This window comes from Panthera onca, chromosome E1 (genome assembly GCF_046562875.1).
Source record: "Panthera onca isolate mPanOnc1 chromosome E1, mPanOnc1 haplotype 2, whole genome shotgun sequence".
NCBI classification, from domain to species: domain Eukaryota; kingdom Metazoa; phylum Chordata; class Mammalia; order Carnivora; family Felidae; genus Panthera; species Panthera onca.
This window is the reverse complement of record NC_138352.1, coordinates 33,591,931-33,606,034: the sequence shown is the minus strand read 5'-3', so window position 1 is coordinate 33,606,034 and position 14,104 is coordinate 33,591,931. Positions and strand designations below refer to the sequence as shown.

Below are 14,104 nucleotides of genomic sequence, written 5' to 3'. Positions count from 1 at the left end.
TTTTTTTAAGAGGACACGTTCGGGGCGCCTGGGTGGTTTAGTTGGTTCTTGATCTCAGCTCAGTTCATGATCTCACAGTTTGTGAGATCAAGCCCCATGTCAGGCTCCACACTGATAGTGCAAAGCCTGCTTGGAATTCTCTCTCCCCCCTCTCTCTGCACCTCTCTCTCTCTCTCTCTCTCAAAAATAAATAAATAAACTTAAAAAAAATAGAGGATATGTTCATCCCTTTTTGTTTCCAGTAAGAATTTTCTTAATCTTGCTTAGAGTCATTAACCTTTACACACTATCCTGAATTATATAAAACTCAAAGTAATCTACCTTCTAGAGTATATCTTTCACACTATTGAGATAGTATTGAGTCATACAGTGTTTATATACAGATTTTTAAAGTTAGCCTCTGATTGTGCTCATTAGAGAATATTTTCTTAGCTATTCATACTAAAATTTTGAAATGGTACTTCATATTTGACTTTTGCATTTTTTTTAGATAATGCTTCCCAGCCTGAGACTAAAGCAATCATTGAAAATTTGATTCAAAAACAGGACTTCAGTCTTTCTGTTGCATTAGATGGTGGTTCAGTGCTGGTCACATACCCGTATGACAAACCAGTACAAACAGGTACGTAGAATATCAATTTATGTATATATTTTCTAAGCTTAGATAGGAAATTCCAATTAGGTAATGTCCCTTCTAAATTTTTTTTTAAAATTGTGAGCATTTGAGCATACTCCATGAGCAACAACCAACTTGGGAAGATTGTGCTTATATCAACAGCTTAGTTACTTGGAGGAGAGAGGTCAGATTTAATGATGGGCCAGCTTTATCCAGTGCAGCCATCTTGTCACATTTGTTCAATCTAGTTCACAAACATTTATTGAATAATTATTATGTCTGTGGATATTGGGAATACAAAAGTGAATAAAACACAATGTCTGCCTCAAGAAACTCATACTGTGTTTAAGCAAATATTAGCAATACATGGGAATGCAAGCTGGTGCAGCCACTCTGGAAAACAGTATGGAGGTTCCTCAAAAAAATAAAAATAGAACTACCCTATGACCCAGCAATTGCACTAGTAGGCATTTATCCACGGGATATAGGTGTGCTGTTTCGAAGGGACACGTGCACCCCCATGTTTATAGCAGCACTATCAACAATAGCCAAAGTATGGAAAGAGCCCAAATGTCCATCGATGGATGAATGGATAAAGAAGATGTGGTATATATATATATATATATATACAATGGAGTATTACTTGGCAATCAAAAAGAATGAAATCTTGCCATTTGCAACTATGTGGATGGAACTGGAGGGTATTATGCTAAGTGAAATTAGTCAGAGAAAGACAAAAATCATATGACTTCACTCATATGAGGACTTTAAGAGACAAAACAGATGAACATAAGGGAAGGGAAACAAAAATAATATAAAAATGGGGAGGGGGACAAAGCGTAAGAGACTCTTCAATATGGAGAACAAACAGAGGGTTACTGGAGGGAGTGTGGGAGGGGGGATGGGCTAAATGGGTAAGGGGCACTAAGGAATCTACTCCTGAAATCATTGTTGCATTATATGCTAACTAATTTGGATGTGAATTTAAAAAAATAAAAAATAAAACAAATTAATTAAAAAATTTAGCAATACAGAATCGCCCTTCCCTGCTTTAAACCTTGACTGACTTGCTTGCATTTAAAACAAAAAATTTTTTTAATGTTTATTTATTCTTGAGAGAGAGACAGAGCGTGGGTGGGGGAGGGGCAGAGAGAGAGAGAGAGAGAGAGAGAGAGAGAGAGACAGAATCCAAAGCAGGCTCCAGGCTCTGAGCTGTCAGCACAGAACCTGACACGGGGCTCAAACTTACAAACCGTGAGATCATGACCTGAGCTGAAGTCAGATGCTTAACCTACTGAGCCATGCAGGCACCCCGTGACTTGGTTGCACTTAGATGAGTTTAACAATTGCTTCTTGAATCTCTCTGGGGCCATCGTATATGGAGGTAGTTTGTGTTGTTTAAATGCAGCTTATAAGGAATATTGTTATTAGGCCTTCATTGCCCTAAATGTAAGAAAACATACCAAGCAAGTTTGTATTTTAGTGTGGTGTCCTGTTGTGTAAACTAACCATTAGTACCTTCTAATACAAGAAAGATGTGTATCTTCTTAGTCGGATTGTCCTGGGCTCAACAGAACTATGTGATTAATTTTAATAATTCCTCAATGCACTTCAGTGGGGTTTAAGATTAACTAGAAGGAGAGAAAGAGGACTTTTATATCCATGAAGTTGAACTTGGAGTAAGATTTTTTGGATTTCTCCAACTTCTGAATTTTTCTTTTTATAGTGGAAAACAAAGAGACTCTGAAGCATTTGGCATCTCTTTATGCAAATAATCATCCATCCATGCACATGGGTCAGCCCAGTTGCCCAAATAAATCAGGTAAGTATTTTCCATACCCTTTGTTCTTGTTGGTGCTTTCAGGGACTGAGGGTGTCTTACCTTAAGGTCTTGTTGAGCCTCTGTCTCTCAATGCTTTTATAGATGAGAATATCCCAGGAGGCGTAATGCGTGGAGCAGAATGGCACAGTCACCTGGGCAGCATGAAGGTATGCTTTATAGAATGCAGTCAAAGTAGCGTATAATTGTTGGCCATTGAATGACAGAATAGGTGACTTTTCTGATATAAGCAAAGTGAATGGCAGCTGCTTCATGGCTTTCTTGATAAGACAGCCCTCAACTTAACCTCTGGCAGCATTTTTTTTCACCATTTGAATCATTTTTAATTGTACAGTTCAGTGACATTAATTACATTTAATATAATTAAACTAATCACCATTCTAAACCATCTGTTTCCAAAGCTTTTTTATCACCCCGGAAAGAAACTCTGCATCTGCTAAGCAATAACTCCTGATTCCGCTGGTAACCCCCCAACTCCTGGTAGCCTCTCTACTTTCTGTCTCTATGTTTTTGCCTATTCTAAATATTTCTTATAAGTGCAATCATACAATATTTGTCCTTTGTGCCTGTCTTCTTTCACTTAGCGTAATGGTTTCAGGGTTCAACCATTTTCTTAGCCTGTATCAGTCCTCTATTGCTTTTTATGGCAGAATAATGTTCTATTGTGTGTATATACCACATTTTGTTTATCAGTTTAACACTTGAGTTGTTTCTACCTTTTGGCTATAGAATAATGAACAAGTTGTACAGCATACAACTGTAAGTTTGAGCCCTCATTTTCAATTCTTTGGGGTATATATCTAGATGTGGAATTGCTACCCATGTTCTAATTCTATGTTTAACGTTTTAAGGGACCACTGAACTATTTGGTACATTCCCACCAACAATGTATAGGAGTTCCAATTTCTCTACATTCTTATCAAAACTTATTATTTTTCTTTTTTTTTTTTTAATTATAGCCATCCTAGCAGGTATGAAATGGAACTTCATTGTAGTTTTGATTTGCATTTCTTCAAACACTAATGATGTTGAGCATCTTTTCATGTGCTTATTGACCATTTGTACATCTTCTTTGGAGAAATGTCTGTTTTTCTATTGCCAATTTTATTTTGTTTTGTTTTTATTTATTATTTAAAAATTTTTAATATCTATTTACCTTTGAGAGACAGACAGAGCATGAGTGGGGGAGGGGCAGAAAGAGAGGCTCCAAAGCAGGCTCTAGGCTCTGAGCTGTCTGCACAGAGCCCACGTTGGGGCTCGAACCCACAAACTGCAAGATCATGACCAGAGCCAAAGTCGAATGCTTAACCAACTGAGCCACCCAGGCACCCCTTATTTTGTTATTTTTAAAATTCCATTGCCTATTTTAAAATTAGGTTGTCTTTTTGTTGTTAGGTTATAAGAATTCTTTATATATTTTGGATGCTAAACCCTTATCATATGTTTGATTTTGAGTAGTTTCTTCTATTATGTTGGTTGTCATTTCATTTTCTTGATAATGCCTTTTGATGCACAAAATTTTTTAATTTTGATGAAGTCAAACTTATCTGTCTTTTTGTTGCTCTTGTCATATCTAAGAATTCATAGCCAAATCCAAGGTCATGATTTACCTCCATGTTTTCTTCTATGAGTTTTATGGATTTAGCTCTTGTATTTAGGTCATTGATATATGTGTGTGTGTGTGTGTGTGTGTGTGTGTGTGTGTGTGTGTGTGTGTGTGTATGTATATATATATGTGTGTGTGTGTATGTGTGTGTGTATATATATGTATATATATATTTTTTTACATTTTTTAATGTTTATTTTTCAGAGAGAGAGAGAACAGAGTGCGAGTTGGGGAGGGGCAGAGAGAGAGGGAAACACAGAATCCAAAGCAGGCTCCAACTTAACTGACTGAGCCCCCCAGGTGCCCCAGGTCATTGATACATCTTAAGTTGATTTTTGTATATGATAGGAAGTAGGATTTCAACTTCATTTTTTTGCATGTGGAAATCTAATTGTCCAAGCACTATTTGTTTTAGAGATTGTTCTTTCCCTTTGAATGGTCTTGGCACCCTTGTCAAAAATCAGTTGACCATAGATGTATGTGTTTATTTCTGGACTCTGAATTCTGTTTCACTGGTCTTTATGTCTATTCCCCCAGTATCACTGTTTTGAGTGCTGTAGCTTTGTAGTAAGTTTTGAAATTAAGAGGGGCGCCTGGGTGGCTCAGTCGGTTAAGCATCCGACTTCGGCTCAGGTCATGATCTCGTGGTCCGTGAGTTCGAGCCCCGCGTCGGGCTCTGTGCTGACAGCTCAGAGCCTGGAGCCTGTTTCAGATTCTGTGTCTCCCTCTCTCTCCAGCCCTCCCCTGTTCATGCTCTGTCTCTCTCTGTCTCAAAAATAGAATAAACGTTAACAAAAAAAAAATTAAAAAAAAAAAAAAAGAAATTAAGAAGTGTGTGTACTCCAACTTTTTCCTTTTTCAAGATTGTTTTTGGCTATTCAAGGTGCCTTGCAATTATATTTGAATTGAATTGAAGATTGGCTTTGCTTTTCGTTTCTTTCCTTCTTTCTTTCTTTCTTTCTTTCTTTCTTTCTTTCTTTCTTTTTCTTTCCTTCCTTCCTTCCTTCCTTCCTTCCTTCTTTCCTTCTTTCCTTCTTTCTTATCAAAAAATGCTGTTGGAATTTTGTTAAGGGTTGTGTTGAATCTGTAGATCACTTTGGGTTATATTAACATCTCAGTAGTATTGTCTTTCTATTCGTGAATGCAGTTATGTCTTTCCATTTACTTAGGTCTTCTTTAATTTCTTTTTGATAGCATTTTAATTGGTTGTCCATCCACTTCAGATTAGTAAGGAGTTGTTAGATGGGTGATTAGCTCATCATTTCATTAACATGTGCAACTAGAAATTTGACTTCATTCTCATCTCTGCCTGCCTTCCCTCCTTTATTTACTAAGAACTTACTATGTATGAGGTACTTTGCTATACTAGTGATAAATGAAATATATTTCCTGTCCCATTGTACAAATAACTATTTTACATAATTAATTGATTTGATCTAGAAGAGAGCAACTCTCAATGTGCCATAAGAAATTAAAGACAGAAAAGATTACACCTAATCAGAGATGTAGTCTTCTCTTAGAGAAAATGGCATTTGGGATGCAGAGATGGTGCAGCAGAACATTCTAGAAAGAGAAAGCAATATGGGCAGAGGTCAATAAGCAGTCTAGTTTAGTTAGAACAAGAGCCGTAACAGAGAGCAGCAGAAGACAAGAATGGAAAGAGAGTTTGGGGCTTTGAACACTTTGTTTTAGTAAGGAATGGGAAGCCACTGAAGGTTTTGAGCAGGTATATAGTAACATGATTGGAACTGTGCTATGGAACAATTAATCTCTCTGTAGTGGGTTGAGATAGTTTGGAGGAAGGAGAGAATGGCGTGGGGAGACTAGTGTAGAATTTCCTAGACAAACAAAAATGAGGGTCTGGGTTAGGGTTGTGACGATGGGAATGGAGCCACAGGATGAAGTCTCAGAGATATTGCAGAGGTGGAATTGACAGGATTTGGCAAATTATGGATGATGGCAAGAAACCGAAGTCAAAGACAAGAGATTTCATGTCTGCATGAGGACATGAGTTCATACCATTAACTGAATAAGGAAAAAAAACAGGTTTGGGAACCTGTCCACAGCAGCAGTTCCTGTGCCTGGATAATTGCTATTCTGTAAACAGTGGCTGCCGTCACCAGCAGTGGAAGGTACCAGAGGGTGAGTGCTTGTACTTCTACCTCCAGAGCTCTGAGAACGGCTGACGTTCCAGAGTTGAGAGGAAAGCTGGCCATCTGCATGCACTTATTTATAGGGTTGTATTCAGCAAACCCTAGTCAACCTCCTCTACCTGCCAGGCACCATGGCAAGCACTGGAGATACAAAAGTGAATTAGACCTAGTCCCTAGTCTCAAGGACTCTCTTAGCAACAGCCATGTTTGTGACTGATTATAATACCGAGCAGTTTATTTGCTAGAAAATGCTTTACAGATCCTTTGCTTACATCACCCAGGTTTTCTTTCTATTCATTGTTGCATTACAAAGCCTCACTCCTACTTTCATGTGTTCATTTTTCTACATTCGTTTTTGAATTTTATATTCCAGGATTATAGTGTCACCTATGGCCACTGTCCGGAAATCACAGTGTACACGAGCTGCTGCTACTTTCCCAGTGCAGCACAACTCCCTTCCTTGTGGGCAGAAAATAAAAAATCTCTTCTTAGCATGTTGGTGGAGGTGAGCCTTTCCCTTTTTAACTAGAAGCAAGCTCCCAGGAATATGTTCAATGAAAATCTTCATCAAAACATGTTCTTAATTTTTTACTAAAAATTTTATTATTTATTTTAAAAATATGTATGGAAAGAGTTTTGTTGAATTTATATCACCTAGGTCAGTGCCGTGACTTCACATATCTGGAATCTGCTGTAATTTAGATAATTTAACCCTGTGTGATGTTGCACATTTTTTTCATTTGAATCTCATGCATTAGTTACTTTGAGCAAGTATACTGTGCTGGAAAGTAAATCATTCAAGATATCAGAAGATTTGTGTTCCGACACTTTAAGCTTTGACTGTTATCAGAGTTCTTTTTTCACATATTTCATCTTTATGTTCTGAAGCAGTTTATGAGTAGCAAATGAGGTCAGAAGCAGTTGGGGAAGGACCAACAAGCCAGGTTTATGGGGGTTTTTTGCTGTTGCTTTGTTCATTTGTTTATTGTTTTTTATCATGCCTCAGGCTGTTGCCTCTGGAAATATCTGGAAACACAAATTTCTATGTTGAATATTTTTTCAGGTCCACAAGGGAGTTCATGGTTTTGTTAAAGATAAGACTGGAAAACCAATTTCTAAAGCAGTCATTGTACTCAATGAAGGAATAAAGGTACACACAAAAGAAGGGGGCTATTTCCATGTACTGTTAGCCCCAGGCGTCCATAATATCAACGCCATCGCTGATGGGTATCAGCAACAACATTCACAGGTGAGAAACTCAAACTAAGTAGTATCATGTAAATTCTTATTCTTAATAGTACTTCTATTTTTCTTTGCAACTCTTGTGAGGAATAAAGAAACACAACGTATAACCAACGCTTGCTTATGATATCTTGTTATCTTTCTAGGCTTTGGCAACACAAGGGAAATTTTTATAGCATTTTGTATACTTGTGATGACAATGACTCATCTCCTTGGTTTGGTATAAAGGCCTTAGGAATATTCCCAGGATACAGTATACCTTAAGGGAACTTTTTTTGTAATTCTTGCACTTTGTCCCTCTAGGTCTTTGTGCATCATGATGCAGCTAGCTCTGTGGTAATAGTCTTTGACACAGATAACCGGATATTTGGTTTGCCAAGGGAGCTTGTGGTAACTGTATCAGGTAAAGAAATTTAAATTTTTAGTAGTTGAAGTTAAAACCGGTTCTGACATTTCAACTTGAGAGTGGATTGCCTCCCAATCACCTGAAGCTAATCACTTTTCTTCTAATACCTCCTTATCTAAACATTTTTTTGGATTTTTCTGGAACACTGTTCTCCCATATGTTCTTATGGCTTGCTCTTTCACGTGTTCAGGTCTATACGCAAATGTCACCTCCAGAGAGACACCTTCCCTGATCACCCTAGCTAAGACAGCACCCCTGTCACTCTCTCTACCCCACTTTTTTTATTATAGGACTTATCACCATTTGACATTATATTATATATTTAGTCATTTACTTGTCTATATTCGATCTTTCCCACTAAAACATAAAAGCCTCAGAGAGAAGAGGGAGTTTATCTACATCTCCTGCTCCTAGAACCATGGCTGGCACATAGTGGGTCTTAATGAAGAGTTATTGACTGAATGAATGATTTGCTTTATATTAAGATCATAAGTCCCTTGGACTTTGACTTGTATTCTATTTTTTCAAGATCATAGAAGGAAGAGGAGCACCTGAGTGGCTCAGTTGGTTGAGCATCCGACTCTTGATTTCAGCTCAGATCATGATCCCGGGGTCATGGGATCGAGCCCTGCATCAGGGTCTGTGTTGAGTATGGAGCCTGCTTAAAATTCTCTCCGTCTCTCCCTTTGCCCCTCTCCCCAACTCGTGCTCTCTCTCTAAAATACAATACAGTACATCGTGGATCCTGTTTTCTCCAAGATTAATATGTGCCATAGCTTGAATTACTGAAAGGTTAAAAAGTTAAAAAAAAAAAGTATAGTACAATAATAAATACTCTGTATTGTATCCTTTTGATACAGAGAACCTTGGCTCATTTCTAAGTGCAATTTGGACTTGACACAAAATAACCAAGTTTTATTACAGGGTGTGTGGCAGAAAGAGTCTTAGTTAATAGAGAATGGTATATTGGAAATATGGTCAAATCATAGATACTAGTGTGGAATATTTAAAGTAAACAGCTATTAGCTTGAACCAGATAAAGTGTGAATAACTTAGTGGTTAGACGGACATGGGAGCTCTGAGTCAGCAATGGTTTAAATCTGGCTTTGCCACCCATTTACTGTCATGAACTTAATTTTTTTTTATGATTTTGTTATTATTTCTGTTACTAAGACTCTTATTTTGATAACTTATGTACAAATATTTTAAATAAATGGGGGTTTGGGATGAGATAAAATTTGTTGGAAAGGAGCAGAAGTCACTGATTGATATAGAGCCAGTTGTAGAGCAATAGTTTGGCTTCATTGTGGTTAATATATATATATATATATATATATATATATATATATATATATATACACACACACACACACACACACACACACATACCTACATGCACATGGAAAGCTGTGGAAAAATATTCATGAGCGTTATTAAAAATCATCTCTGGTTAATGGAGATGTGATGTGGAGTTTTGGCTTGGGGTTTTGGTATTTTTCCTTACCTGTATTTTTTCTCTTTTTTCTTTTTTTAAAAATTTTTGTAATGTTTTTGCTTTTTGAGAGACAGAGAGACAGAGCGTGAGTGGGGGAGGGGCAGAGAGAGAGAGGGAGTCACAGAATCCAAAGGAGACTCCGGGCTCTGTGCTGACAGCTCAGAGCCCGATGCAGGGCTCAAACCCACAAACTGTGAGATCATGACCTGAGCCGAAGTCGGACGCTTAACTGACTGAGCCACCCAGGCGCCCCGTTTATCTGTATTTTTCTACACGTACTGTCTGTGTAATAATAAACGGTTGTTTTTGAGTGCGTGAAATAAAAATAAAAGAAGTAAAGGGCATATTATGAAAAGCATCACTGTAAGCAGCTTATTCATATCCTTAAAGTGGAACACCACTCAAGTGGCAATTTTGTTTGATAGGTGCCACCATGTCAGCGTTGATCCTAACAGCTTGCATTATTTGGTGCATCTGCTCAATCAAGTCTAACAGACATAAGGATGGCTTTCATCGGCTTAGGCAGCATCATGATGAGTATGAAGATGAAATTCGCATGATGTCAACAGGCTCCAAGAAGTCCCTCTTAAGCCACGAGTTCCAGGATGAAACAGACACTGAAGAGGAAACCTTATATTCTAGCAAACATTGAAACAGACCTCGCACATCTCCCAGCATAAGTACCCAGCAAAATTACAGTTCCTTTTGGGAGACACTGCATTCAGAAGAAAGACTCTCTTGCTTCTTCAAAGAGCTTTGGGAAGTTAACTTGCTAAATTTGTATCCTCTGTGAATTTGGCTGGCGGTTTTGAACTTCCCCTCCTTTAAGTACTGTTACCTTAAAAAAAAAAAAAATCTGCTTTCTATTTATGCAGCAGAGATGGGACAGCCACTTTGTTTTTCTTTTTAATTTAAGATGAGCTGTTTGGAGCTTACGTTATAACTGCATAAAGCCACTTGGATCTTATATTTTGCACATCAGGTGTTTACTAGTGGCTTTAGCTTTTTTATTTTAAATGGCCAAAAGAATCCAGAAACATTTAGGCAGGGACAGCAGTCAGAATCTGACATAAAGCTTTAAAAACTCAAGGTTTCTCAACCTACTGAGAAGTACTTTTCTCTAGTTATTAAGCAGCTGGAGTTTCTCTTATTATTCAGGTTTAATGGAGGCTGAATTGATTTTTAAATATATAACATTAGGAAATGAATACATGGGCTTCCGCATTTGGCTTTCTACTTGTTCCAAGGTTAGATCAGAACTGGTGGGCAGTGCTCTAAGCGGGACTTCACTACCTCTCTTATAAGGTTTGGCAAAGTTCTAATACCCCCATTTTACGGGAGAACTTGTTGACTCTGTTGTAAAAGATCTAAATGTCCATTTGAATAGAACTGAGAGGGAGATCTACCAAAAGCTAAAACTCGTGCGGCATATCTTTTAACTTGGTAAAATCCCACAGGTGCTGCTGCTTTTTATCTGTGAAGCACTAGTTTATTCTAGGAATGCCTAATTCTTTAATACTTCCTAAATTTGAAACTTTTTCTGTGTTGTACACTTATGGCTTTCAGATGACCCGGCAATGTACAAGATCTGAATTCTACTGAAAATATCTGGAAGTGTGGAAGAGACCTACTTGCACGTCCTTAACCTACATTTGAACACAAAATAACTACAGTTCATGCTCCAGTTCAAGCCTATGGATATCCTACTGTTACTGAAATAGCTTGGCCAGTCTTATTCATATAGGTCTCTGCAAGTGATTGGGTTCTTTGTCCTAATGTTTCATTTGGCAGTCTCTTTTTGATCAACCAATTTTGTTAAAAGTTCAATTGAAAGCATTTAAATATGGCTCCCTCCATTAAAAGAAAATGTAAACTGTGGATTGCCGTGTGCTCTAACACTGTGGTGAGAAAGTATCATCTTCACTGCCAGTCAGGTTATTGCAAAGACCTGAAAGATTTGCATTTTATTGTGTCTGTCATATCATGCTATTCAATGGAATTGATGCTTTTTTTAAGTATGAGTCTTACCAATGATCTAATGGTTTAATACCTTTGAATGTTTTTAGTGGCCAACTTGCTGCTGAGTTTGTACTAAATCAGGGGATCAAAAAACTTGCTCTCATCTTTTCAAATTGTATTCTATATCCATTAATGTATCAGTCATCCCAAAGCCTTCCTCTGGAGTGGTTTACCACCCATGTAGGTCATTCCACGTTTTGTGAGGAATGCACCCGAAGTGGCTTTATAAAAAGAGATTTGGCTAAGCAGGAATAATGAGGTCACGATATTTGTTAGTATCTGCGATAAATTTGGGTGGTTCAAGGTTAAGCCATTCTGGTATTAATCCTATCATTAACAACTCTAAATTTTGAGCCCTTGCCACCCCATTCTCACCTGACCACATACACAGAACAGCTAATGCTTCATGAAATATATGTGGTTTAACTTCTTCTAATAATACTTTACATTTTCTTTAAGGGGATGATGTGGTGGCATTGCTCTTTTGAGCTTTACTTTTAAGAGCGCAAAGTCAGAAAACCAACAAGGCCAGAGTGGCTGGCCCTGGTTGGGACATTGCAGGTGGAAATGAAACGAAGTTGATATGACAGCCTTTACTTTTTTAGCATTGGTCTTCAGTAGAGGGTGCCTTTTAAATTCATTTCTCTTTTGAGTTAAACATATCTTTAACTGTACATCACAGTGGCTGGAGTCCATGCCTTTTAAGCATGTATAAAAATTTTTTAGAAATGAACATACAAATAGTTCTTTTAGTAATTTTTCCTGAAAGTAAAACCAAATTCTGCTATAAATCTTGAATCTTTAATGAATTTCTAAATAATGCATTGCTCTGGAAAATAAGACCTTCTCAGCCTGTGTTACCTATGAACATGAATGTATAGAATCATGACTACTAAGATTGTGTTCTCGGCCCTGCTTTGTTTTTTATTTGTGGATCTAATCTTAGACCACATTAACTGCTTAAGGCATTGAAGCCATAGGGGATAGGGAATGCATTTCTTCAGTGTTTCTCCTAGAGACTTTCCATTTCCCTGGAGTCATGGAGGCAAGTAAGTATCACAGTATTAAGGAATTTGCCCAAATCTGAGTTGTGCCTTTCTTTCCTCACAAGGCATGTTTTTTGTCCTGGTGATCAGTTTGTAAGCCTTCTTCCCTCCCAGCTCCTTAATAAAGGCAAAGTGATTGAGTAGGTAATGTTCAAAGTGTCTGCCTGTGTAAATGTACTTGTTAATGTACGGTTAATGCAGTTCCATAAGATGAACTCAAGTTAATTTCAGAAGGAGAGACCTTTTGGTTTTGCTGTATTTCACTGAACACTTGCATAGTGTTTGGGATTCCATCCAGTTGAGGAATGCTTGCAATTTTCATTGGAGGGAATTTGCTTTGGGACTTTGTCATCCTCCAGAAAGCAAACATAATGTATATTCGGCCCAGTATGATTGATTGGTTAATCTTTGGTAACTTTCACCTGGACGGCATTTGCTGAATTAATGAATATTGAACTTAAAACTAATTATGAGTTGACAAATAAATAAAAGGTAGTCGTATGCCTCAGCTTATTGTGTTTCTGAGCTAATACCAGGTTACTCAGTAACCATGACTTGCTCCCCTATATCCATTTATTCTCAATAGTAAATAGTTTTCTCGTCTTGTTGCCAGAAATGCACTTGTGCTAGGTTTTGTCCCTGCTGTATTAAAAGCTTCTTGGCTATGAATGCTGTAATGGTGCCCTGCCTTATGGTTCTCTGATAGAATTGTTTTCAACAATAGCAACTTTATTGTTACTACAAAAAATTCGACCGTGGTTGATGTTCAGTGATTTTCTATCTAGAAACTTTTTGGTAGCTCTTTGAGTTTCTGATTTGTTTTAACTAAAGCAGATTCTTTGGGGGTGGTTAGGGCCCTTGATTAATGTCAACTAAACTTGGATTTACCGTTCATGAAGAAATATCTCCCAACACTCATTTCTCCAATTTTTAGCATTGATTAATTAATATTCCATTTGATTTTCAGAATATTGTCCTAGTTGATTTTGATTAGACAGAACATATTATGAAATTGAAACTAGGCTACCATCTTAAGGCAATTGGATATAAATTATGCAAATATGTATGATTATGACTTTTATAAATGGCGTAACATGAGTGTACTGGCTACGCTCTATGCTGGCCATGCTGCAGATTTTCCGGAGGTAGGACATAATGGTATTTTTTTTATGCTCAGAGTAAAAATCAACTTTTCGCCTCTTTGTTTTTCCAGAGTGACATTCCCAGGCTCCAGAACAATTCTATAGCTATTCATATGAGGTGCCCAACACTCATTCATCTCAAGTGCTTCAGTCTTGGTTTATCTCATGCACTGTGCCTTCAAAATGAAATTTTTAAAAGGGACTTTAAATGAAGTTGAATAGTAGTTTTAAAAAAGTCAATCTGTGTAATTTATGTGAAATCTAATTGTAATGAGGTCCTTTCTGTTTTTTATATGTAAACAGATCTACTAATCCTGTATAAAGGTTATTTTATGATGTTTGTCTTTCTTTGTGTTTTGTCTCATAATCTTTTTTCAAAGGCAACAGACCAAAAAAAATTTATTGTCCCAATTTGAAAGCTATGTATTTAGTTTTTCTACCTGTGCTAAGGGGAAAAAATAGTACCAGGCTAGGAATACAGAGTGTTACCTGTAGAATGTTTTTGTCTTCACAAATTGACTTGAAAGAAAGCTGTTTCC

The 14,104-nt window shown here is 37.3% G+C and overlaps 1 protein-coding gene across 2 annotated transcripts in view; it reads left to right on the top strand.

Annotated features, from left to right (window-relative positions):
- CPD (carboxypeptidase D) overlaps nt 1–13,901 on the top strand; it is an 82,153-nt gene extending 68,252 nt beyond the window's left edge. The window contains exons 15-22 of one of the 2 annotated variants that reach the window (XR_009614410.3): nt 491–622; nt 2,343–2,438; nt 2,541–2,605; nt 6,589–6,720; nt 7,279–7,464; nt 7,761–7,860; nt 9,784–12,426; nt 13,637–13,901. Coding sequence is in view for 1 of the 2 variants with exons in the window: in XM_060646867.3 (XP_060502850.1) it covers nt 491–622; nt 2,343–2,438; nt 2,541–2,605; nt 6,589–6,720; nt 7,279–7,464; nt 7,761–7,860; nt 9,784–10,010 (938 nt within the window). In the remaining variant the exon portion in view is untranslated. Of the gene's footprint in view, nt 1–490; nt 623–2,342; nt 2,439–2,540; nt 2,606–6,588; nt 6,721–7,278; nt 7,465–7,760; nt 7,861–9,783 lie in introns of both variants that reach the window. The other variant, XM_060646867.3, reaches the window with a different exon arrangement.
- The last annotated feature ends 203 nt before the right edge of the window (nt 13,902–14,104 follow it).